General features: G+C 35.6%; 1 protein-coding gene across 23 annotated transcripts in view; it reads right to left on the bottom strand.

Annotated features, from left to right (window-relative positions):
- LOC109057157 (neurexin-3a) overlaps positions 1-26,547 on the bottom strand; it is a 270,223-nt gene that overhangs the window by 179,493 nt on the left and 64,183 nt on the right. For all 23 annotated transcript variants that reach the window (XM_042742036.1, XM_042742019.1, XM_042742035.1 and 20 more), the window contains 3 exons: positions 18,507-18,945; positions 15,879-16,262; positions 1,229-1,432 (listed from right to left, as the gene is read on the bottom strand). In XM_042742036.1, coding sequence (XP_042597970.1) covers positions 1,229-1,432; positions 15,879-16,262; positions 18,507-18,945 — 1,027 coding nt within the window. The remainder of the gene's footprint in view (positions 1-1,228; positions 1,433-15,878; positions 16,263-18,506; positions 18,946-26,547) is intronic.

Genomic DNA, 26,547 nt, shown 5'->3' on the forward strand with positions numbered 1-26,547 from the left:
TTATTTACAGTTGAGACAAAAGGAGAAAATTGTGGTAATTTGTAGTAGCATGTCCCAAAAAATGCAAAAAATAAAATTGCATAGATTAATTATAGCTAAATCAATAAAGAATTCAATGTGAGCTTATTTAAAGGGGTCATATGAGGATGCTAAAAACAACATTATTTGGTGTAATGCAATGTGTTTTCGCGGTTTAAGGTTAAAAAAAACACATTTTCCATATATCGTACATTGTTGCTCCTCTCTGTCCTGCCTTTCTGAAACGCATCTCTTTTTACATAGCTCATCGATCGGAAAGGCGCGGTGTGCTCTGATTGGCCAGCTATACAGTTCATTGTGATTGGCCGAATACCTCAAGCATGTGACCGAGATGTCACGCCCCTTACCATATTTGGAAACACACAGCATTTCCACGATATGGCAGCGGGGCGGCAGCAGTACTACAGTGAGACATCATCCATCTTTGCATATACATTTGGCCGGTGTTATGCAAACCTTCCAACACCGTGACATAGATTTGTGGGGTGTGTTTGAATGAGCCGTTTAAGGAAGGTGTGGTTGAGTCTTAACTTTTAGAAAGAATATCTCTTTGGGTTTGAGACTTCAATCTTTGCGACTTTACAGATCTATAAACTAACAGCTTGTAACACTTCAAAGAGAAAGGAAAACATGAAATCGTGTCATATGACCCCTTTAATCAGAATTTAGAGTTGAAAGGATGTGTTATATATATTATAATTGCATTAGATTTCATTACAATAGTTCATGTTTTTACCTGAATTAAATTATGCAGCTAATGCTCCTCATATTCTTTCGGTTGTTATAAACAAATTTATCTTTTGATTTGCATCAATGATGTTCAGAATAAAAGTATAAAGTACTATTTTTGAACTTTCCATATATATAACTACTGTATATTGTGATATAATATTATATTGTACAGTGATATGATATCATACCACCCATCCCTAACATCAATTAGTAGCCAAAATTTGAATTTACCATCAATTACTTTATTAAGAAAACAATCAATTCAAACTGAACTCAATCAAATGTCTGGTGATCCATGCAAATAAAGAAAAACAATAAAACAACATCTTAATATATCTTATTAATTAATGTAATTATGATGGAGGCAGGGGAGGGTGGGGATGGAATGATGGACAGATAGGAAGAGAGAGAAAAAGAAGAAGCAATGCATCCTGAAGGAGGGGGTTTTATACAATACCTAAGTTGACCGTGAGTTTGACGCGACTGCCATCCAGCTCTAGCCGAAGAGTATCGGCGGAGTCACGTGAGGTGGTGGCCATGAGCAGGCCGTACGCCCGCTGAGACATGAAGCGAAGGGACACATCCTCTGCTTCAGTGTGCATCACGGTAGGCATCACCACTTTCATGTACATGCTCCCGTCATAGCTCAAAATGGATGCCTCTGTGGACAAAAGAACACAAGATTTAGACAAGTTATAACTAAAAACTTACTAAAATAATGCATTTTTTGGACTTTCAGTTTAGGCATTGTATCCCTAAACAATCCTAAAACATTACAACGCAACATAAACCAACAGTATGCACGTTCAAGACAATGGCCTGCAAAAATTGTAATCATCTTCTTGAGGAAATGCATGACTAAAACAAAGCACTCAGAGTTAACACAATCTGCAAGAGCTTCCCACAAGTTTCTGTTAACTGGCTCAACAGGTAAATGAACAGATCTCTCCTGCCATGGGAAATGTTGAAGACATCTGTACTTTTCAGCAAGCTGCCACACAGACGGCCAGTCAGGCACACTGCTAGGACGGGACTGATGGATGTGGCGATGCCCTTTCTCCCCAGCCTCAGTTTCTGACTGTCATTCAGCGTCATTCAAAGAAAGACATAAATCACAGCTAGGGTTTATATAGATGGAAACAATGAGGCTACATAAAATCTCACTTTGAGATATTTATAACAAGATACTCATCTTTTGTTACAATACTCAATGAAGGTCAAAACAAGTTTGCTTCAGAAAGATAAAATAATATAATATTACCATTCAGATATTTTTTCTTAATAGAAATTCATGCTTTAATTCAGCAAGGGCGTTTAAACTGATAAGAAGTGACAGTAAAGACTTTTCATAATGTTACAAAAGAGTTCTCTTTCCAATCAACGTTGTTCAATCTCAACTCAAAGAATCCTGAAAAAAATTGTATCATGTTTCAACAGAAATATAAAGCAGCATAACCATTATCAACACTGATAATACTAAGATACATTTCTTGATCACCAAATCAACATATTAGGAGGATTATGTGACACTGAAAACTGGAGTAATGATGCTGACAATTTAGCTCTGCTATCACAGGAATAAATTATATATTTAAAATATATGAAAAAATAAAACCGTTATTTAATATTGTATAATACTAATATTTAAAATTTTTAGCTTTTTTTTGTTTTTTTTGTTTTTTTGATTGAATAATTGTTTAGTTTTTGAGTATTTTTGAATTTTTTTGTGTGGTTGTGTTGTATAATACTAATATTACTATAATACTAATTATAAAATAAAAAAAAATCCCCCCTCAAACACATCGGCCAAGCACAAAAACTTACCGGCCGATGCCGATATTTGAAAAATACCAAATATTGGCCAATATATCGGCCTTGGCGATATATCGGTCGACCACTATAATGGAGAAGTTACAGTATTTGCTCACAATAATTCTGTCTCAGATAACTTTATTAAAAATACATATAGTAGACTTTAGTAAATTATAAAATGCAAATTCAGTGATTACACATTTCAAGAGAAGATCAACAACAGATGCTCATTTAATCCTGAGCTGTGAAAACTCCATCCTGAACACATGCATCCTAAATATCAATGCATAGAAACCGCTGACAAACTCTAAAATTACACAGTGATCAATATGTTATCATGTGCAATTAGTTGCTTTTCAATCTTCCCTGGGGCCCCCGCCAATTTTAATTTTACACCCGGCATACTTAGTAGAGAGAGGGAGAGAGAAATCGAGGTTGTGCTGCCATCAGTGAAGACAGCGAAAAGAGAAACAGATAAGTGGGACTAACCTCTAGACAGTATCTGATGATTAACTCTGAGTGAAAGCAAATCGAAATGATTTTGTATCAACGTTATTGAGCAGCGGGCTGATGCAAGTGGACAGAAACATGCGGTGGAGGATGTGATCAGAGTGTGACGGGGGAATAAGGCACCAGAGATCTTCACAGGGTGGCAGTGTTTCTCAATAAGAGGCTGATGTTACACAACAGCATCTGGCAGCCATCTTGAGAGACTTACTTATGAGATTTGATTCACTGTTGTTTCCTCTCAAAGCATCTCATAAATCCATCTCAGGACACATGAAGGCACTCATTCACTGTATTAACCTGTAAAACGTGGCCGTCTTCCTCTCGTTTAGATTTGTAGGCTGGGATAATTAATGCAGATCATGTGGCTGTATACAAATGCGGTGCACATCTGACATTTCGGTATATTAATTAAGCCCTGCTTTTGTTTTCCTGTGTAAATAATGAACACAGAACTTATTCAATCACATGCCCGAATGAAATGCGGTTCATGAAAGTCAAATGAGCTGCAAAAAGCATTACTCATGAGAGAGGCTAATTCAATAAATAAAGGGATTTAACTGACATTCCATCTGACTAATTGATGACTGAATAGATGGAATGTTTAATCAGATTTTTTTTTTTTTTTTTTTTTTTTTTTTTGGTCTCTGTGCTGCATCTGAACTTTTGGATATGTATTCTCTTTCACAAACAGATCTTTCATGCATTCATGCACATTCAAGGGGATATGCAAGTCAGATTTCAAGCAGTGTCCTGCCGTATGACATGCTATACTCCAGCTGAAAACAGTTTTGTAATTATTTTATGATTATTATGGTTGCTGTTTTTACTTCATATTTTTTTGAGAGTCAAAATAAATAAATAAATAAATCACTTGTTACACTGCTGGACTATTTACTATGGAAGCCCGTTTCGGTTTCCAAAAAAAAGTGATTTCTTTAAGTCATAATAATGAGAAAGTTTCTTATAATTATGACTTAGTTTCTCAATATAATGAGATGCCTTCTAGAAATAATTACTTTTCTCAAAATAATGAGATGCCTTCTAGAAATAATTACTTTTCTCGAAATAATGAGAAACTTCCTTGAAATAATGACATTTCTCGAAATAATAATAAAGTTTCTCGAAATAATGAGTTATTTTCTTGAAAATACTTATTTTCTTGAAAATACTTTTTCTCGATATAATGAGAAGCTTTCTAGAAATAATTACTTTTCTAGAAATAATGAGAAACTTTCTCTGAATAATGAGAAACTTTCTCGAAATAATTACTTTTCTTGAAATAATGAGGAAATTTCTCGAAATAATGACTTATTTAAGTCATTGTTAAGTCAATTAGAAATTGGTAATACATTTACAAATAATTACAAAGAAATGTATAGTAATATGTGTCAAAATAAATTTTGAAGTAGAAAGAAATAATATTTTCTTGCACCGGTTCTATTTCTATTTTGAATTCTTTTTTTTTTTCATTTCTATTATTTTGTATTTATATCAACTGTGAATTTTTTTTTTTTTTTTTTTTTTTTTACAGAAATATCTGTGACTGGTACATTTTTTCATTAAAAAATAATGGACCCTGTGTGAATGCATTTGGGTTTGTTTGTTTATTTATTTTCATCAAGTTACAGGCCTTGCTTGAGGCACGGGTAACATATTTGTGTCATAACATTTCGATTAACCCAGATGGGATAGCGCTCTGGAATACAAATGTATTGATTTAGCTTCTAATATTGAGTGAGCACAGGCTGCTTAATTAAGGTGCATCTCTGATATGATCTATCATCATCATCTGTGCGGCACAGAGGGATCAGACTGACCTGTACTGAGCTCTGTCTCAATGACATAATGAGAGAAACATCAGGCATAAAAGGCAATCAATGTTCATTAAATTGTCAGTCTTCCTACTGCTCACCAGCAGACGACAAACTCTAAACTGAAGATGACAAGGACATTAATGCAGATTCAACCTTCAATCTCTCCTGTGAGACAGAGACGTGCAGAGACCATTTGGTAAGCAGTGCCTCAAAACAGAGCAGCTGTTGCCGCTGTCTTTAGCTGTCCAGTTAGACTCTTAACCTTCATCAGCTCCTGTGGTGCCACATGCTGGAAATTAAGATGGCACGAGAGAGATTTTTGATAGGTCTGCTGTTGCAGTGGAGCGTCCAACTGCCCAGTTTAGATTTTAGGTCATTTCTGATGACATTTCCTCAACCATTGTATGAGTATGACTGATAATTATGATGATAATAATAGCCAACTCACTAAAGAAATAGTTGCAAAAATAAAAATTCCTCAGGCCATCCAAGATGTAGATGAGCTTGTTTCTTCATTGGATTTGAAGACATTTAGCATTACATCACTTGCTCACCTATGGATCCTCTGCAGTGAATGGGTGCCGTCAGAATGAGAGTTCAAACAGATGATAAAATATCAATAATCCACAAGTAATGTTTGTAAGCTACATGTTCGTAAGAAACCAAACCATCATAAAGATGCTCTTAACGTCAAACCATTGCTTCTGGCTAAAATACAAGTTTTTTTATCCGCAATATAGCATTCTTTAGTGAAAAAGTTGTCTCATCTGAATCAGGAGAGAAATATGCTCAGATCAAGCACTGTTCATGAGCAAAAATATTTATGGAGGACAACAGAGGATAGACTTTTCACTGGAGGAAGCATTAGGTAAGCAATAAGGTATGAGAGGCCGTGCTGTATCGTGAATAATTCATATAAATCCCCTTCACATCGTGCCTAACAACGTCCTTCAGCCGTGATTTATTCATGATACAGCACGGCCTCCAGTACCTTATTGCTTTTATAAAACGTTTACCACACAATAAAAAAATATTAAAACCAAAAATGTATGTATTGAAATGTTACTTTTTTTGAAGCAAGTTCGTTAGCAGATGCTGTCCTTCTGCTAAAAAATAGTTCCTGACAGCAACAGTAAATGGCAAGAGAATGTTCCGAACATGCCTCAACTAATGGAGCTTAAATAAAAATAGAGAATAGGAACTCTTCTTATCTGCTGTCATTTATTTTTTTTAACACCATATATGATAGTTTCTCACACACATACATCTGCTTATCTCTCAGCATGAGAAAATGTCTGATTCGAGGCACAGCATGAATTTGCAAGTGTCATACAGTGTAAACTGATGGACATATGAACATAGCTACAGAATCATACCTGAAACAGAAAACTAATGAATACAGTAATATTCCCTCCTCACTTTGGAAACTGTAGGCTTCAGATGTGCACACACATCAACATAAGAATCATCTCTGCATAAGAATCATTTATTAGACGGGGATGGGCGGGGTCTCAAAATTAAAGATGAAAGATGCAATATAACGCCAGCAGGGGTCACTCATACTTCCTTAAATAAATAGCAAACAGTTAATTCTGCCGAAATACATAATACATGAAACAGTTTTGATACTATATTATTGATTGTTTAAGGGTGATGCTCAGTGATACACAGAACCGTTGGGTGAAGTGGTCATAGCTGTGCTGTATCGTGAATAAAACACAGCTGCTGACCAATCAGAATCGAGGAATGGAACGAACAGTTTTATAATTTGGATTATGGACTTGTATTGCGAGTCATCTGCATTACTTGTGGATTATAGTTTTGTTTTTTATCAGCTGTTTGGACTCTTATTCTGACGGCACCCATTCACTTCACTGCAGAGGATCCAATGGTAAGTAAGTGATGTAATGTATATTTCTCACATTACATTCTTTTTCTTGAGTCTGGGTACATTTTCAGCAAATTTTCATTTTTCATTCAACTATTACTTTAATGAATGTTAACCAACAATCAGAATAATATAGTGTTAAAACAAATCTGGTTTGGTAGTACCCAAGAAAAAAAAAAAAAAGTTTAGGAATCATTGACGAATACAGATTTTTTTAATATATTTTTTTATAAGAAACATAGCTGTCCTGATCGCAGGAAGTGACACACCTCACCCTAATATTCTCTACTTCTGTTGACGAAATAATGACGTGAAAACTGAACTAAAACCTTTTACTAAAGCCAAATCATTCAGGAAATTGTTCAGCGCATGTTTGTAATTAAACAGAGTTGCAGGTGGTCAAACCCACACAAACGGCCACATATGCATGTTAAATAATGCGTCACAGGTGTGAGTTCTATTTTGTAGAGAAGCAAATACCCAGATGATGCTAACTGCAGTCTAACAAGAGCCAGAGAGACCAGTGCCATAATCACACAGTATACATGAAACAGAGTCACTTTCAATGAGCATTTTTATAAGGAAGAAAATGAAGGTTTGTGACTAAATGTGACTATAATGACTTAAAGCCATTTATTTGAAGCAGTGTTATTTTACATAAGATCATTTGCCTGAAATGTCATATAGAGGGGTTTGGAAATATATTTTGAAGTCTGAATAACAAAATTAATCTATTATCTTACTTAAATGAGGAAATACTGTATAATGCTTAACATTTAAATCTAATTCATATTAGAAATAAGGCACATGATTATGCACAGCATCAAACAGGACAAATATCCAGAAAACAGCACTGTCCTTAAAATGTCCTCTATCTCCAGTGGTTGACAATCACAGAGACTTTAATATTTCCTTCCTGTGCCACTAGATGGCAGCAGATGCCGTATGATGACAACGCATGTAAAATCAATATATTGCAGTTCTTTTGTTTTTTTTTTTAAGGTTGCACAATTAATGTCAACCAAGGGTAAATACGGATAATTAAAAGTACTTCTGCATGGATATGGTACACAATGAACAATTTTAAAGAAACTCAATGCCGCCTGTGAATAAACAATGTGAACGTTTATTATGCATCCTCCAAAACCACTTAAAAGTCTAAATCAGTTCTCACGCTCTGGTCCGTTCTGAAAGATGGCTGGTGTGGGCACAGGGTTGGTTTATAGTGAAACCCTGAAGGGAGATTCTGACACACGCAGCTGCCATAAATAGAAAATCGTAGCTATACTGCAGCAACAATTTGAATAATTTAGAGCCACCCTTAAAAAGAGAAGAGGTGGACCAAATACAGTAGGCACATCCTCCTCCACGTACTGCCTCTCTGCTCCTCCCAACACAGACACAAAAGGATTTACTCCTTTCTGTTTCAGCCGCGATTGAGGAAGCAGCTTGCGGACTGCTCTCGTCTGCACTCATTTAGCTTCAGAGCTGGATTAGAAACGGTTCAATAACTCTCCTGCCACTGAAAATAAACTGTTTTCAACCACAGAGCCGCACCACTTACAGCAAACCCACAAGCCCTCCATGAATCCCTCTCTTCTTGGGTTTCTTATTTTATTGTAGATAGTAGAGAATAGCAGGGAAAGGCCTGAATAAAAATCACAATTCTCGTTAATATTTATTATTCCTCCCAATTAAATGGAAAGGTAATGGAGACTTTAATTTAAATACAATGTACTGCATACTTTTCTCACCTGTATATATACATACATACACAAAAAAGGGGGAGTGGGGGGTGTTGGATTTCATAGGTTGTATTTATCCTAGAATGACTTGCATGGGCATTATAGCTGTACATTTTGGGCACATATGCTAACCGCTATGCTAGTTCCCATATTTCTTGTCTTTCTCTTGCTCACTCTACCTCTCTATGGTTCCCTGCTGTGCTCTCATTCCTTGTCCTTTCATGGCTCATTTATATTTTTCTAAGGGAAGAAAGCAGGAAAGGTGGTGACTGGCATAGATGACTACAGAAACAACTATGTAAGTCTGGTTCCACCTGATGAAGGTCATCGACAATAATTCATAAAGGTTTATGAGGCTGCCAACACCTGCGATCTGAAAAATTCAGCAGGTCTGTGAGTGACTACTAAGAGCATGTTAGGTGGATAATCGTGGGCCGTCACCTCTTGCTCCTCTAACCAGCTGTGACGGAGGGGCAGAAAGAGACCTCAGCTCCTGTGTGCCTCCTTACATGGGGGGGAGGGAGAGAAAAAAGCCTAATTGATGTAAAATGAGATACTATGGGATGTGAATGCTCAATAATGACTAGTTTACTTGGTGTCAGCTTGAATTTTCAGTGTGATAAAAGACTAAATGCTCAGTACTATTCAGTGAACTAAGAGCTTAAACATAATCAAAAGTCTGTATATGTGACATTATCAGCATAAAGTGGGCTCCACGATGCAGCATTTTCTGAAAAATAACTACAAGAATGGATTTCTGATCAACATGTAAAAAGACCAACCACAGTTTGTTTCTTTTACAGTAAGTTCGTGAAGAAAATTTGTGAAACTAAAAGTGGAAAAAACACATTCACCAAAAAAAAATAAAAAAAAATAAATCACAAAATAACTAGTTTATAACTGGCAATTGTGAGGTATAAAATTGAGATTGTGAAAAGTCAGAAGATACAAGATATAAACTTGAATTGAAATGGCAAAAAAAAAAAGTCTATACTATATATACTATATTTTGCAGTTCTAACCTTTTTCTCTGTCTTGTGAGACTGTCTGAATAAACAATATATATATATATATATATATATATATATATATATATATATATATATATATATATATAGTCCATTTGGCTGTTCACTTCCTGTAGTAAATTAAAAATGCTGATATTCTGTTCCACAGTCTGCTCATTTCAATAATTATTCAAGTTTGCATGACAAGTGCTCAGAGACAATCACTGCGATTAGCTCAGAGCTACAGAAATTCATGTTACTCAGCCACACTACTATTAATGAGATAAAGTGAATAAATAAATTCATTTTTTTTGAGTTTCTATTCTGAGTGTTTATGTATTTATAAACCCATTGTCTGTTTGTACAGCTTGTACAGTACAAGTATCTTCAGTGCTAATGCATTATCAGAAAAATGTTAATTTTCAGCCTAAAATGATAAAAGGTACAATATTTCATAGCCTACCTATCTGATGGTCTTTATTAAAGTGAAAATGGCCAGAGTAGGCTCATGACAGACTTTTTCTAAGATATTTAGTGATTCTAATTAATTCATTCCAGCTCACCATTTTGATTAGTCATGAACTCTCAGAAATGAGTCTTAATCCGGATCAGTACCAGAGGAATTCATTGCAATCTACTGAATAATTAATCAAAATGCTTTTAAAACCTAAAATGGCTTCTGAACCCTTGATTTAAATCATCATATTAAATATCCAGGTCTGATTATAAAATGTTGCCCATTGCAAAAAAAAAAAAAAAAACACTTCAGAACCTAATGAGCTTTATCAATAGTTTAACACTCTATAATTAAAGAGATTCATATGGCTCCATCAGTCATCATGGGTCAGCTGTTGCAATGCATTATGGGATTGTCTTTTCTGTGAAGGATGCAAGCTATGCTGCCTTAGAAGAATCATAATTATACTGCCCACCTTTTAAAATAACCTTTCACTGACATTATAAGCAGACTTAAACGGTAACAATAAAACAGCTATGAATATGGTACATATACTATAAAACAGGAATATATTTTAACAAAGACTGAATGCAAGAATAGAGTGAGAAAGGGAAAATAGAGAGCGAGAGAGAATGTGGAAACTCTCGAAATATCCAATATCCACAACTGTCAAGCAAAGCAATGCTATCTCCCATTTCCTCAGGCAACGGCAGAGACCACCTCGCCCCTTTCGTGATGGAATGGCATGTTTTGTACCCTCATGTTGAACACTTTCTATTGATGGGGTCTGATATGTCAACACACTGATGCATCTCATAAAGGAACAAATCATTTTTACCCGGTTCTAAATACAGAGCTACACAACAGCAGACACAAAGTTCCCTTTCACTTCTGTCTGGATGAGCTTGTGTACCGTGGCCAAATGAATGCTGTTGTTAGTGCTTCACTGATTGGCTATTCAGCATGATTAGAGACTTTTCAAAGAGAGGTGAATGATAGGGAGGGAAAATCTGCAGAATATGAGCTGATTTCCTGAAGCTGTGAAATCAGGCAGATTGCTGGGGATGGAGAGGAAGGGATGAGGGAAGATAACAAGGCCTCGGGACCACGGGGATGGCATGTTTTGATCGACTGTTGTGAAATCTTTAACTGACTTGTTTACCCCTAAGACCTGACTTAAGTGTTGATCCATAACGTAAATCCTCAGTCCAAGATGTCTGAACATGTGGATATGTACATATATGTGAGTGTAGACTCATATCTGTGCATTAGTAATGGGCACGAGTACACTACAAAGACCACAGCAATCAAAATATAAACAAAAAATAATTAATAATTAATTAAATATAATACATTTGTCATTTTATCTTTTTATTTTTTATATAAAATTATCTTTAAATAATAAATAAATACTTTTAAAAATTTAATTTTAAAACTTTATATAATTGAATGTAATATTTATATATTTTGTATATTTTAAATTTAAATAAAATAAGTGTTTTTGTAACCATTTAAAAAATAAAAATCAACAAACCACAAATTAAACTATTTTTAACTTATTTATTATAAAAAGATGGAATCCCGCACACTATCAGTACTTGTTAAATGATAACTTACATTTAGCAAGTACTGACAGTGTACATTGCATCTTTTTAGAATTTTGATTCGACAGTGTTGTTGGACTATTTTTCCCACACACCTGTCTTTTTTTCAGGTATGCTGAGTTTGTGTTGATTGAACTTGATATATTAAAAATTAACTCAAGAATACCAGACCCTGAAAAAACACATATGGAACAGTCAGACATCTGAGATTTAAAAAATGTTAACAAAAAATTAAATTACAAAATAAAAAGCATACTAACATAATTCACATCTATCTCAAAGCCACATTAAACACAAATTTTCTGTCTGCAATCAAAATAAAACATATATGTTGTCTGCATTTTTGTTTGTGGGATAAACACATTTGTAGCTGCATAAATAAACTGCATGGATCTAGATCTTTTTATATTCTGTGTGTTTTGTCTTGTGAATTTTGCCATGAAATGCTATACCCCAATCATTGTGCATTTTACAAAGGTTCCTCCCCCTCATCATCTCTCCAAAGAGAATGAAACAGAGAGACAGAGAGAGAAATGAAGGCAATCAAAAGAATAGACAACCTGAGGAAAGAGTAAAATCACTGACATAATTACCCAGATTAGGCTGCAAAGAGTAATTGCAAGATAAACCCTCCCGGATGTCATCTCAATGTGCTCTTTGTGGCTTAATCAGAGACACTACAGTATCAAATCAATATATGCTTAAAATGTAAAACAGTTAGTGTTAAAACAGGAAAGATACCGAGGAAACCTGCAGTTTGTATTTTAAAGTTTTACACTAATCACCCAGGCCTCCGTGTCACATGGGCTTCACTACGGTCAAGCCTAGGAGAAATATAGTATTGACAAAGATAGGAAAAAAAAGTCCCCAGAATGTGAGTAAACTCATTTGTGATTATATTTGAGTGTTGTTAAGGGACCATAGCCCTAGCATTCAGTGCACTCTCAGGTGATTTAAGGGCCATGGCTGTGGGGTCCACTTTGGCTCTCTGAGGCCCCCAAGCCGGCATAGATGACCTTCACACTGCCTGAATCAATAGCAACTAACTCGAGCACTATAGCCAGTGGTGCTTAGTAAAAAAAACAAAAAACAAATAACCTTTCCCAGTACACCTCGACCTGTTTGCAAACACAAACCCACATTAAACCGTAGAGTTTAGACACATATAAATGATATTAACAATCCGCATGGCAAACCATGCATATGAACAAAATATCTGAGCCAATTATCAACATATCAGCTCATCCCACAATCATCCGATGTCGTTATTTAATTTAGCATTACTGAGGCATGACCTGTCAAGATACTTTTGAAATGATCAGGGCCGTTTGCACGGAAATTAGGTTTTGCATTTATTAACCAAACAAACTCATTTTCTACATTAATGACTGAAGGAATTAACGTGCAAAATGAAATCTCAGCACTAAATTGGCAAGGCACATCAGACGATGCGGTAAAATGAGTTCAATTACCACATGAAAACAGGTTTTACCTGTTTACACAGTATTAACTTTATTCTACTGTGAGCTATAACAGTATTGCAGTTTTCAAGTTGGGAAGCTAAAGAAAAGAAGGCATTTATTAAGTTGCTTAAAATTTTTTAATTACATTTTTATGAAATAATGAACTACAAATACTAATAAGCAATAAATGGGACTTCTCTATATTGTGACTGAGTTACATACAATACAAAAAAAAAGATGCAAAATTGTAATAGTGTGAGTAAAACTGCATAGTGTTAAATTAGAATTCTTGCTCTATAAAGAATACAGCTCTTTATTCATCTCTTTCACTTATCAAAAATGTAGTTTTCTAAACTCATATGAAGTATATACAATGATGTTGTGTGTAATTTTAAGAATAAGCTATTAAATGACCTCGATAGGTCCTAGCTGCATAATGGACTTAACTCTTAAGAAAAGAGGATTCAGTTATTTCAGACTCCAGCTTGCGTTTGTTTTATATTCTGGCAGGCTATTCTGTGAGGAAAGTTTTCTTTGTTTAGAAGATAATTCATGCCAATCAAACTCACAAAAGTGAGAGGAAAAGACACATTCATATTCATGTTAATTTATATACAGGCTTTTATATAATATAAAATGATGTGACATAACATATTTAGATGATAGAGCAAGTAGCATGTGAAATAATGTTATATGTAGAATTTTATAATAGTTCAGCTTGTAGAAATGCAAAACATTTAATGAAGGGGTCATATCATGAGAAATCATTTTAAATAGTGTTTTTATATATATAAACTTTTAAACAGAACAAAACTTTACAAAATAAAATAATTTCTCATTACATGACCTCTGTATTAAATGTTTCGAATTTCTACAGTCAATGAATCAGCAGTCACTCTTCCAGGCCTGTAATTTCCAAGCACACAGTCACATTTCCTCAATCTGGAAAAAGGAGGTGTATGTCAGGGTTGAAATGCTGAGTGTGCATTAGAGAAAATCTGAAGTGTATGTGTACTGACAGGAGGACAGCGTGGTGTGTGACAGCAGCCAGTTGTCTGGCCCGAGCAGCAGCTACAGGCTTCTATGGAGCAGATAATAGATCTGGACAAATATCAGGTAGTAGGGTGTGCACTCTTGGCAAAGTGTGGGTTTAGAGTTATAACACTTAAAAAAAAAGTGTGTGTGTGTGTGTGTGTGTGTGTGTGTGTGTGAGACACTTAGAAAGTTGACTAATTTGCCTTGTGGTAAAAGTGTAGTTGAATGACAATGTTTGGACGCACTGCTAGTCAGTATCAGAATACTTCTCATACTCGCTCTTCTCACAAACTCACTATAACGCGCGGTGACACTCAGTCTGATGCCCTTGCAGATGATTATAACTGACATTCACGGCAAATGAACGTGCAGGAGGTTGATATACAATCTGTATCTCTAGCAATGGAGTGTTAAACTGCTGTATTTGACTTTTACATTTGTCTAAATACACAGCACAAGGACAGAAAAAGATATCATAACATGTCCTCTGACAATACAAAAACAATTTACGTCAATGTTTGCAACTTCTGAACTTTTGTATCCTCTTGAGACTCATTTCTGTTCTCGATAGGGAACATGAGCCCAAAGTCTAAAATTAGTTTTATTTGATTATTTTTATTATTTTGATTTTAATTCCTCATCTATTTGCACTGAACTTTACATTTGTATACCAGACATTTTTTTCTGCAAAGCCCTTGATAACGAAAATCACAAGCAGTTTATCATAAAGGTGACAACAATAATAGCTTTTTTACAGTACAGAGTATACAGAAGCTAGTTTTTAAAAAATAAATAAATAAGAAGGGCTAAAAGAAGATTACTACATTTGCAATACTGTTGTCAAATTTTATTGGTGATTTGATATGTTATAAATGTTATCTTGACAAACAGTTAAGGAGCTGTAGCTGCGTAACTGTAAACAGCAGTCTACACCTTAAAAATAAAGGTTCTTTATTGCTATTGTTGGTTCCATGAAGAACCTTTAACACCCATAGAAGAATTGCAAAAAAGGTCCTTTATATATACTTTATTCTCATATATACTTCATATCTACTTCTATTACAAATGTGATTATCTAAATATGTTATATAGTAAATGATAACAATGGTTTCTTGTAATATTATACAAATTAATGAAGCCCAAAAACCTGCTCTCGTGCCAACATAATAAGCAATTTGCTTTGCTCAGTGTTCACAGACACGCTGGAAGTCCCTCTATTACCTGGTTACCTGGAACCCCTGTGTTCCGGCTCATATGGAGCCCTTCAAACATGCAGCCACAACAGACTCGAGCAAAAGATCCACAACCAGTCTCCCGTCATCTACCAAAACCATTCTGCTTCATTTTTCAGGCAAATATAAATCTTTCTGTCTATGATATCTGAAAATCTGTACTTTATGAGCGCCTTTTTCCAATGTATGTCATCGTCACAGGTTTGACTCAAGCGCAACACTTCCCAAACCCCGGAGAACATCAGCTTCCATACAGCAACGTGCTGAGATATTAATGAGCTTATAGTTTAACTGATTATGTGAGAGCTAATCCGCTGTTTACAAACAGCAGCAGATGGGATTTTACAGGTGAGAAGCTAAACAAACTGGCGTGACTGTGATTGTAAACGCTCCATTTTTTATTCAAATGTTGCGACTGAAATTAAACCCGCCTCTCGGGTTTATTCTAAAACAAAGCAAAAAATTAATTTTAGGAAACGGGGCATGTTAAGGTAATATGAACTAATAAGGGAAAGGTAAAGGTAAAGGCAGCTAACTCACCCCTCTCACACGTGCGGGACCAGTAGCCGGTGCCTGTGCAGTCACAGATAAAGCGATTCCATCCTTCTTTGCACATGCCTTTGTTCTTGCACGGATAGCTGTCACACTGTTTGCCTGGCATCTTGTTGCAGGAAGGTTTGATGCCTGCACCGTTCTGGTCCTCAGCGATTTGCCTGATGTCCTTACTGCGACCATCAATAAACAGGTCCCGAATGCATCCCACATAGCCGTAGTTTAGCATGGCAGTCCATAGTTCGGTGGGAAGGATAAGGCCGGCTCGGGTATCAGGGAGGCCGCCCAGGTACATGTCCCCCTCCAGGTCCAGGATCTCATTTTCACCACTGGCGGTGAACGGAGTGCGGCGGCTGTTAACAGATATGGTGCCTGTGAAGAATTAAGAGAAACCAAGATTATATGAACCATAAAATACATTCACACAGTTATTGTTAGTGGTCTAGTAACGTTACAGTTAGTTTTTTGCAGTTTAGGTTTGTGCGTTTAACCCCCTAAAATGTCCCCAGAAGTAATTTTAATCCCACAAAACTAAAAAATCATATATGTTAATTCAAAATACAGCTGCTTTAAAATTAATAAAATATACTACATACATGGAAACTAACTTAAATTAAATAATTTTACAGTGAAGTACTAAAATTATTAAAATAAAAAAAATAACTAAAGTTAGAGCAATATTAAAACAAAAATAAACAAAAAAAAATAAAATAAAAATACAAATGAGTATTAAACCACTTTATTAGTAGTCTGTTTTTTTAAACTAGCTTCTGTTACCAAATGCATGATAAATTGCTGGTGACTTTTCTCATTTGTTATTTTGGGTTAAAAATGTCTGATAATAAAAGGTTAACTAATAAGTTGAATATAAATAGATCAGAATTTTAATAACATTTTTATTATAAGCTACTAAATGTATAAAAAATAAAAGCTATTTCAGATTATTATTAAATACTATAATAGTACATACATAATGCTAAATCTGGTTAGGAAACATATATAATTTATATTATGAATAATGTATTCATAATTTGTAAAATATAAATACAATATATATATATATATATATATATAATATTATATATATAATATATATATATATATATATATATATATATATGTATATATATTTTATGTGGAGAGACTTATGTGGAGAGACTAAAGTACTGTAAATTACTGCATGCATAATCCAGCAGGGTTCAGACTACACCTCTATCCTGTCCACAAGAGACAAAGGGAGTGGGGGGATACAAGAAGATTATTTTCTATTTATGACCTCATGGGGAGTGTGTGAATCTTGTAAAGCGGCGTCCCTCATACAGACACACAGATGTATACAATGCATCCCATGTGGGGAACCAGGGATCAATGGGAATAATCTCTTCAGAACTGACACCAGTCCAGTCACCCACATGGCTCTGTCTAAAACTTCGCAATATTGATATCCTACAAGACCTCCCAAGGGCCCTGTGCTATGAAGTGATATGGAGTAGTCGTCGATCGATTCAGAAAACAGAGTGCCAGAGATTCAAGGGCAATGAAAGAAAGAAAGAGGTGAAGGAGAACACATAGAAAGATAGAGGGGATAAAACCTAATAGAAAGTTCCGTCAAAGTAGATGTGAAATGAAATGAAAATGTCAGCCTGCTTTGGACTAAATCTGTCCATTATTGGTGACTAACCACTGTGCTTTTTGTTTAAAGCTGTTATCTTTGGGCTGCAGAGCTTAAAGCCTATGGAAAACACACAAGCAATTACAGTATCCAACCGATTTAATAATGAAACAAAGTGGGAGTTCTTCATGTGCTCAGTTAAAAACTGGTTTTAAAATAAGATTCAATTTATGGGCAATGTCTTTATTTCTTAAGAGCATATTTCCCACATGGAAATCGATTTTAAAGACTTTTTCCTTGAATTGCATTTATAAATGTTAGTCATTTCTGTCACAAATTAGATGTACAAAGCCATTTTCAACACTGTCTCCCACAGTACCTTTAGTTCTATTTTATAAGGCAAACGAAGCAACAGCACAACCACAATAGCGGGTTTGCTTTGTGCTTCTAACAAATTGTTTTTCTTGCCATAAATATTATGGAGTGACTTTAGGTTACTATATTGAATATTTCCTTTATTAGCAGCCATATAATATTCAGCAATGTACTAAAAAATAGGCTTAGTACAGAAACACAGTACATTTCTCCTGCACTACACTGTAATACTGTAACCTGTTAACATAAGCAACAAAAGCTAAATAAATATATAATTTCCATTTAAAAAATAATAATAATAATAATTATTATTATTATTATTTAAAAAAATCAAATTTCTCATCTATTGACATTTATTAACTTTAGATTTGTACAAAGGAACAAATGAGAAAAAATTTAAGCTATCAAATGTGGCAACAATAGCTTTACTGCAATACAGAATTGTGCAAATGCTAGTTAAAAAAAATTATTTTAAACATTAAATAAAATAGTTAAAGCACATAAAAATTATATACAATAAAAAACCGACTGGATAAAAAAAAAGAGAATTTATTAAATGTATTCAACATGGAATAAGGAATGCACTTAAGTGTGTGTGAGTGTATTCATCTGCGAATCCACACACTGACCTGATCTTCCATCTCGTTGGATATCCACATGATACCAGGCCCCGTCGTTCACCTTGTTCTGTGTGGCTTTCACTTTGATAGTCCCAGAGCCCATGTCCAGCAGCAGGTACAAGCTTCCATCCAGAAGCTCTACTGCAAAAAAGTCCACTTTTGTGTTCTTTTGGCTACGGGCGTCCTTTCTTTCCTGCGGCTTCCCGTGGGTGAAGAGAATAAGGCCGTTTGGTTCGGTGGTACGGAAGTCAAAGGAGATGGAGCCCATGCGTTTGGTGTTCCACTTGGGTAGGCTGATGTAGGCCTCGGGTGTCTCGAATGAGATAGGGTCCAGGGTGGCCACATTCTCGCACTTGAACACCACATCTCCCTGGATCTTCATTTTGGGATCCACGATGCGGGCGAGCCGGGAGAGCTCCAGCCGGATGTCATTGTTTTTGTAAACAACCTGTGCGGATGTAAGCAAAGAATCACTCAATGATGATGATTTATGAGATATCTTTATCTGGCTTTCGAAGATAATGAATATGAATATGCAAATTATTTTTTTTATGCTGAATGCTAAATAGAGAGACAAGGAAAGGTGACTTTATTCAAATATGACCTGTGATAATACCAATAGGCCAGGCCACTGCCTGCAAATGACTGTCTCTCAATGGTAATTGACTCGGGCTGGTTGTGGGTCTGGTTTTCTTGATAACTATGGTAATGGGATGACAAAGCTGCAATGGCACTTTCTGCCACAAAAGCTCAGAGGAAGCAAGTCCTGCCCCCTGCCTGCTTCCCAAACCTGACATTGTGCTCTGGGTCCTAGAGCCTGCCAGCTGAAGCCAAGACAACAGCCATATGCTCTGAGCAAGTGCTTAGTTTTATTAGGGCTTGACGTTTACTTTTATCCAATGCACACGTGCTCTTAAATTGAAATATTGATTTTTCTAGTAAAGAGATACAAGGACATATTTTAAAGCAAAATTATTTATTAAAATGAGTTAATATTTCTAGTTAATTATATAACCTTTATGCATAATGTGGGACCTCAAATTATAAACAAGCCCGAAATACATTGGGACTCTTATTTTGAAATGCCTATACTATTGACAACTTTTCAAAAAGATGAGGGAGACAAAATGAAGGAGGATTCTGGTACTCTTACAACCATCTACAACATACTTTAATATGCAAATAAAATAAATACTGCCATAATTCACTTTTAAATGTGCAGGGCTCATATTTATTTAATGACATTATATCCTAAATAAATCACATAGGCTGTTTTCGATCCCCAAATTTAAGACCATTTAAAATAATAACTAAGACATTTGTTACATCATTTAAGACATTCAAGCCTTTTATGACCCTACATTTAATAAAACTCCATGGGGATTTTTTTTTTTTTTCGCACACATGCTCTTAAACACATTTTACGGTTGCAGTAAAATATAAGACTTTTTATGACCTTGACTTTTTATGTTTCCAAATATATTTTACAGTTTGTACACATAACTATTTTTAGTCACAAATGCAAGTGAAATGCTCACAATATCAAGCCCTGTTGGTAAAAGGCCATCTGGGCTATTCTTTTGCAAATTAATATGGTTGCTATTTCTCTGCCATACTAATTTTGCACCGTCTGACCATACATTACATTTAATACAGATTAAACGGGTGTAGAGCGTACTGTACCTGTAAACACCGCAGAAATTCGCCGGGGTGTGAAACTGCCTGCTTTAGCTAATTTCTCCTGAATAAAGAGATTTTTTGTGCTTACATTTTTAGAACATCACACTGTTTTGGAGCACAAGCAAATCGACACAAACGCTCCAGCCCTGATATTACAGTTAATCCTGGACATTGCGGGGTGTAAATCAAACATCCTCTAAGGTGCAGGAAGGGCAAAGCAGAATGGAAGGATTGTGTTCTGTTTCTGCAGAAAAGCCACTGAGGCTTTTCTTCCAGGCTTTTCTCCTCTGCTGTGTTTCTTATCTGATAGATCATAAATATCATTCTCCCTGAGGGGGATCCATTTCTCAGACAAAGTCATACATTGGTTCCTCACATCTCATACACACATTGTCATTTTTCTCCACAAAACTAAAAATGCTAGCTTCAGTCTCTTACTGCTCTTTCAAAAACAGTATTTCTCCTCTATAAACCATCACGGTGCTGTCAGATAGATTGACGTACACTGGATCTGTTAAAACTCTAACATCATGAAGGAAAGAATCAAAGAAATTTAAAGCAGTTATTTCACTGTTGTCTAGAAATTGGAGATTATATTATAGAATTCCATGTCTGAAATACTGGCATGATGTTTTATCATGTACTGTACAAACCGTTTTCTTAAACTATACTATATCAACTGGAAATTGAGATTTACACACAAAAACAATATAATACAGATTTTTTCTTCTTCTTTTTTTCAGACTTTTATGCTGCATTTATTTTACTAAAATACAATAAAAACAGCAATACTGTAAAATATTATACTAATTTAAAATAACAGTCTTCTATTTTAATAAATTTAAAAATTTGTCATTTACTCCTATGATGGTAAAGCTGAATTTTCAGCAGCCAAGTTGTTACATTATGCTGTACATCAAGTCGAACACATCAGAACATCATAATCTCTGAATAAAGGATTCTGGGAATAGAGAAAGAGGGAAAGAGATTGTATGCTACCCACAGAATCCTTGCAAGCATCTCACAGTCCCAAATATAACCTTGAGGACTTCAACATGACTGAAAACGGTCAGACATTGATTAGACAATGATTGCTGTTATTTGTAACATTATCATTTCAATTTAACCTGTCTGGTGCATTTTTCATCACCCAAATCAAGTTTCATCTTGCAAATTGTCCACAACACTAGGGGCAGCCATAGTATCTAACACAAATTGATACTCTGCAATTTGGTCCTTTCTATGGCATTGTCATTTTGATGCGCTCAGGCGGCTCATGAAATGTCAGCCGGTTAATTCAGCTGATGAGCCGCTCAGAGCTGTGAAATAGCCGCACCCTTCTCAGAGTCTTGATTCTGTAACCGAGCTTGCAATTCATATTTCAGTTGTCCAAACTGTTAAATCTCTTTGCAGAAATATTCTTTAATTGCATTAATTGACTTTTGGAGTGAGTTGCAAACCTTAGGGGAAAAGCAACATATGTCACTCAAACAAAATAAGCATTTCAGGGGAGAACAAATAATTGTTCCCCTGTGAGAAAACTTGAAGAGAGCACCCATAGAGATCTGGCATTTGAATACAATGCCAGGGCTTTATCTAACAATAACTGGTATGTAGTTTGCAGGAAAAGCAAGCAAGTGTAACTGAGACAATCTATAGACAGACATGAGAAGACTCCAAGAATTTTTATGGCTTTATGGATTCGGCCGTGAGGGAGCGTAAGGATTGACTGGTTCCAGACACAGAAAGAAATTTGCTCGAGTGTGTGGATGGACTAAAAATTTCATTAGGTTGTTATCTTGCCTTGCAGACTCTGAAATAAACTGGAAAATTTGTTTGTTGTACAGCTAAGCTATTTACAACAGGATGGGTAGAGTGTTGTTTCTTATGTTTTTGTTTTTGTTGTTAAGAAAAAATTTAGTACATTGTACTAAGGGCTGCCCTAGACCTAAAATTTTTCTGGTCGACTAGTAGTCGTTCATTTGAAGCATTAGTCGACTAATCGCATGTTTATTACAAAACCATTTAAATCATAATTATGAGCCTTTAATTGCCTACATAGCCTAAGCGCTCAATTGCGCGCATAAGCTTGCCACAGAACAGCGACTGAAGAATTAATGATTATGAATGTGTCAGGGAAAAATAGTAAGGAGGCTGCATTAATATTTTAAAAAATCATTTATAAACTAGTGCTTTCTTTGTTCTCTGTTTAAGAGATGAAGTCTGCGACACTGATTCGACACTGATTCCTCCATCTGTTCTACAGTGAGCGCTACTGTTCGGATTGGAGACTCCGTATGTACTGTTTGATGGGAAACGTTATTTTTTTTTTTTTTTTTTTTTCAGCAACTAAGCAACTAAAGAAATGTTGGTCGACAAAGCCTCTTCTGACAGCCCTATGTACTTATTGTGTTCATATTGTATTGCAAAACACGTTTGCTGATATTGAGGTGGGATGGGGTAAGGTTAGAAACAGGTTTGGTGGTATGGGTAGGTTTAAGGGTGGGTTAAGGTGTAAGGGATGAATAAATGTAAAAACAGAAATTAATTACAGATGTAATTACATGCAGGTATTTTTAAACATACGTACAATGTAAAAACATGTATGTACACAATAAGTGTATTGTACCGAATGATTAATCTAAAAGTACATACTGTAGTAGTTAAGGCCACTTAATATAAAGTGGGACCAACTAGTTTGATAAAAGCACATGACATAAACCTCAGACAGAGTAGACACCAACATTTGTTTAGGCCAAATTATATGGCAGCATTGCACTTCATGTCTAAGACAATCCCAGAATGCACTGCACTAGAGAAGTTAAAGGGGTCATATGATGCTGCTAAAAAGAACATTATTTTGTGTATTTGGTGTAATGAAATGTGTTTATGTGGTGTAAGGTAAAAAAAAAAAAACATTATTTTCCACACACTGTACATTATTGTTTCTCCTCTATGCCCGCCTTCTGAAACGTCGATTTTTACAAAGCTCATCGTTCTGAAAAGCGAGGTGTGCTCTAATTGGCCAGCTATCCAGCACGTTGTGATTGGCTGAATGCCTCAAGCGTGAGACGGAATATTACACCTCTTAACATATTGTGATGCCTTGTCCGGCCGGAGCAACGAGACATAAACATAAAACCCATTATAAATGTGATATAAACATGATTTCTAGTCGTGTCTTCTTTTGGAAGGCAAAAACAAAGTAGTTTCGATTTCACAGTGAAACACACAGCATATATATGACATGGCGGTGGCGGCAACAACAATACTACAACGAGAAAAAAAGGTATGCCTTCTTTCTTTGCTTGAACATCTGGGTGGCGTTATGCAAATCTTTCCACATACTGATGTAGACATGTGGGGGCGTGTTAGAACGAGCCGTTTCAGGGGGGCGTGGATGAGTCTTAACTTTTATAAAGAATATCTCTTTGGATTTGAGACTTTAGTCTTTGCAACTTTACAGATCTTCTTTATTCACCAAGAGCTTGTAACACTCCAAAGAGAAAGGAAAATTTGAAATTGCATCATATGACCCCTTTAAGACACTAAGTAGGCAGCATTTAGCTTACTAGGTTTCAGAATGAGCTTGTATGTAATTTAAAGTGAAGTACATTCGACATATTGTATTTTGTGCAACTGGGTGTCAGTTCTGCTGATGAAATATTGAAAATGTCTTTCCACATTGTTCATTGTTTTGTTGTTTAAATTGTTGAAATATCTTAAATCAAATTCTTTATGATCTCTTTGAATGTAATTTCAGTTAGTTTAGCTGAGGGATATTTGCTTGGATTTGAAGCTAAGGTTCTGTTGTAGTGCCCATGCTGTTGTGCTAAGAACTGGAAGAGCGGCTATGCACATTCTCAGGGTCCTCCCCGTGCCCGCGGCCTCCTCTCTGCCTGTGCTGGGCCTGTAGTGTCACCCGCATTCATCATCCACAGCTGTCTGCTTCTACTATAAATCTCTGCCTACAGTGCCTACCCACCACTCTCAAGGAATTAATAGCCCCCAGATCAAACTGGAGAAAACTTGGAAATCGGTATAGATTATTCACTAGTCAAGCATGCCAGGTGGCCCTTTGTGGATGTTTTGCATGGGAGCTTAGGGCAACAAGGTGCAGAAAGGTCTAGATGGCCTGGTTGGACATGGTATAACAGGTTAGGGCTTGCGCAGTCAAACATCTGAATGTTGGCATAATGGTATCCGGCCTGGTTTGCAACTTATTCAATCAGAGTTTGTTCTATTTTATTTATAAACCTCTGCTAGACCACAGCTCATCTGCATGCACTGTATTCAAATTTAATTTTCCTCACAAACTCAACAGTGTTGAACCAAATGCTAATGCTAATTAGCATGCTAACATGAGAAGCCTACCATCTTCACTTTCACAAACTACTTGTGAACTACAAATGGCCTATGGGAAAATCTGTCATCAGCTCCTTGCTGCTAGCTAGCCATTTAACACAGAATATCTATCTTTTTTTTTCTTTTATTTTTTTTACATTTCATCAGTTTACTTTCATGTCATTTCAAACCTTTAAAACTGTCTTTCTTCTGTCAATAAAATAATATATTTTGAAGAATCTGGTAATCAAACAGTTTTGGTTACCATTTACCTCCATATTATGGACCACAAAAAAATAAATAAATAAATATAAAAAATAATATTAAAAATAAATAAATTCTTAAAATCAGTGTTATTTTACTATAATTATATACTATATTATTATATTAATTATTTATATACTATTGTAGAATTTATTAAAATTTTAAATTGCCTTTTATTTTTACACTATCAGTTTTTAAGTTTTCAGTTAGTTTAACATTTCAAATTTTTTCCAGCTTCTGCCAAATATTAACATTTCTATGGTGCTTACTGAAACAAATCTGTTGGATAGAGGATAAGAGAGCGAGTAAGGCTAGGTCAAACTATCTATCAGAACTCTCGCATCCATATAGCGGTGCTGGCTCTGGAGCAAGTGTCCAGAGAGCAGGGACAGTTTCATCCAGCCGGCCCAGCAAAGTGACAAATGACAGTCACCATGCGCACATCCTGGAACCTGATTGTGATGGCAGAGCACAAAGGAAGGAAGCCAGAGTCCAGCTCAGCAGTGGAGGCCGCTCGGTATCCAGTCATTAGTGCTGGCAGACCCCTGTGCAGCCACACGCCCCGCCATACCCTGATTACTGCCCTTCACGCTCAGCTTGAAAGACAGACACAAGGCAGGTCTGAGGAGTCCTGTGACTATCTATACAATAGTCTGCTACATTTAAAGAAAGAAAAAAATATTGTTGTTAATAATGCTAAAAAACAGCTACTCATCTATCATTTCTTTTTTTTTTTTAAATACTGTGGTCTGATTTTCTGCCTTAAGACCATTTATTGAAACCTCTGTCATATAGAATATACAGTTCATAGGTAAAAGCAGCGTTAAATGTGTCTCTCTGCATTTCACAACATGACTGCAATAAGCATCTTGTGCCACAGGGTGGTACACTCTACAATACCACAGTCTACTTTTAATATTAGTTACTATCACTCAAGTTTACCAGTACAAAAATGCCCTAGAGCAGACAAAAATTTGTATTGAATAAAGGAAAAATAAAAGGAAATTAATATAATATAATATAATATAATATAATATAATATAATATAATATAATATAATATAATATAATATAATATACATTATAATAATATAATATACATTATAATAATATAATATAATGTAATGTTATGTAATGTAATGTATCCTTCCAGGGTGTATCCTCCAAACAAGTGTTTTGAAGAATGGATGCAGAATAAAATAGAATAGAATAGAATAATGATCATGCCATCCTGATCAGATGTTGACAGTCTCATGCTATATTACAAACACCATGTGTCTGAGTTGCCACACATGATCCATAACAACTACATCATTTTAAACTACCACATCAAATATGAGGTTTTAAAAGCTGAGAAGCATTTAAAATTTCTTTCTATCCTTGGACTCGAGCTATGAGAAAGAGTGTGAGGAGGAGGTATTTATCATTATGGCCACTCTTGGGTGGGTGAAGGATGTATAAGTTCTGCTATCTCGTCTTGAGCAGCTCTTAGCATCCAGATCACCTATCTAACAGAGCAGTGTTATGTAAGCACTTGCTATATCACAGCACATATGAGACTGATTACTGTAATCTCTGACATGGTTGGCAGTTTTTTAAAACTCAGCACAGTAAAAGAGGGAATGAAATTATTTTTTTAATGCAAATGTCGATGTTGCAGGTTTTTAGCCCTGCGATAGGAGGGTCGGTCTGAGATGGAAACAGCAGCGATAGCAGGCTGTTGTAGCGCTCACTGCGAAAAAGGAGGTTCTGTTGTCTGCTGT

This window comes from Cyprinus carpio, chromosome B17 (genome assembly GCF_018340385.1).
Source record: "Cyprinus carpio isolate SPL01 chromosome B17, ASM1834038v1, whole genome shotgun sequence".
Classification (NCBI taxonomy): domain Eukaryota; kingdom Metazoa; phylum Chordata; class Actinopteri; order Cypriniformes; family Cyprinidae; genus Cyprinus; species Cyprinus carpio.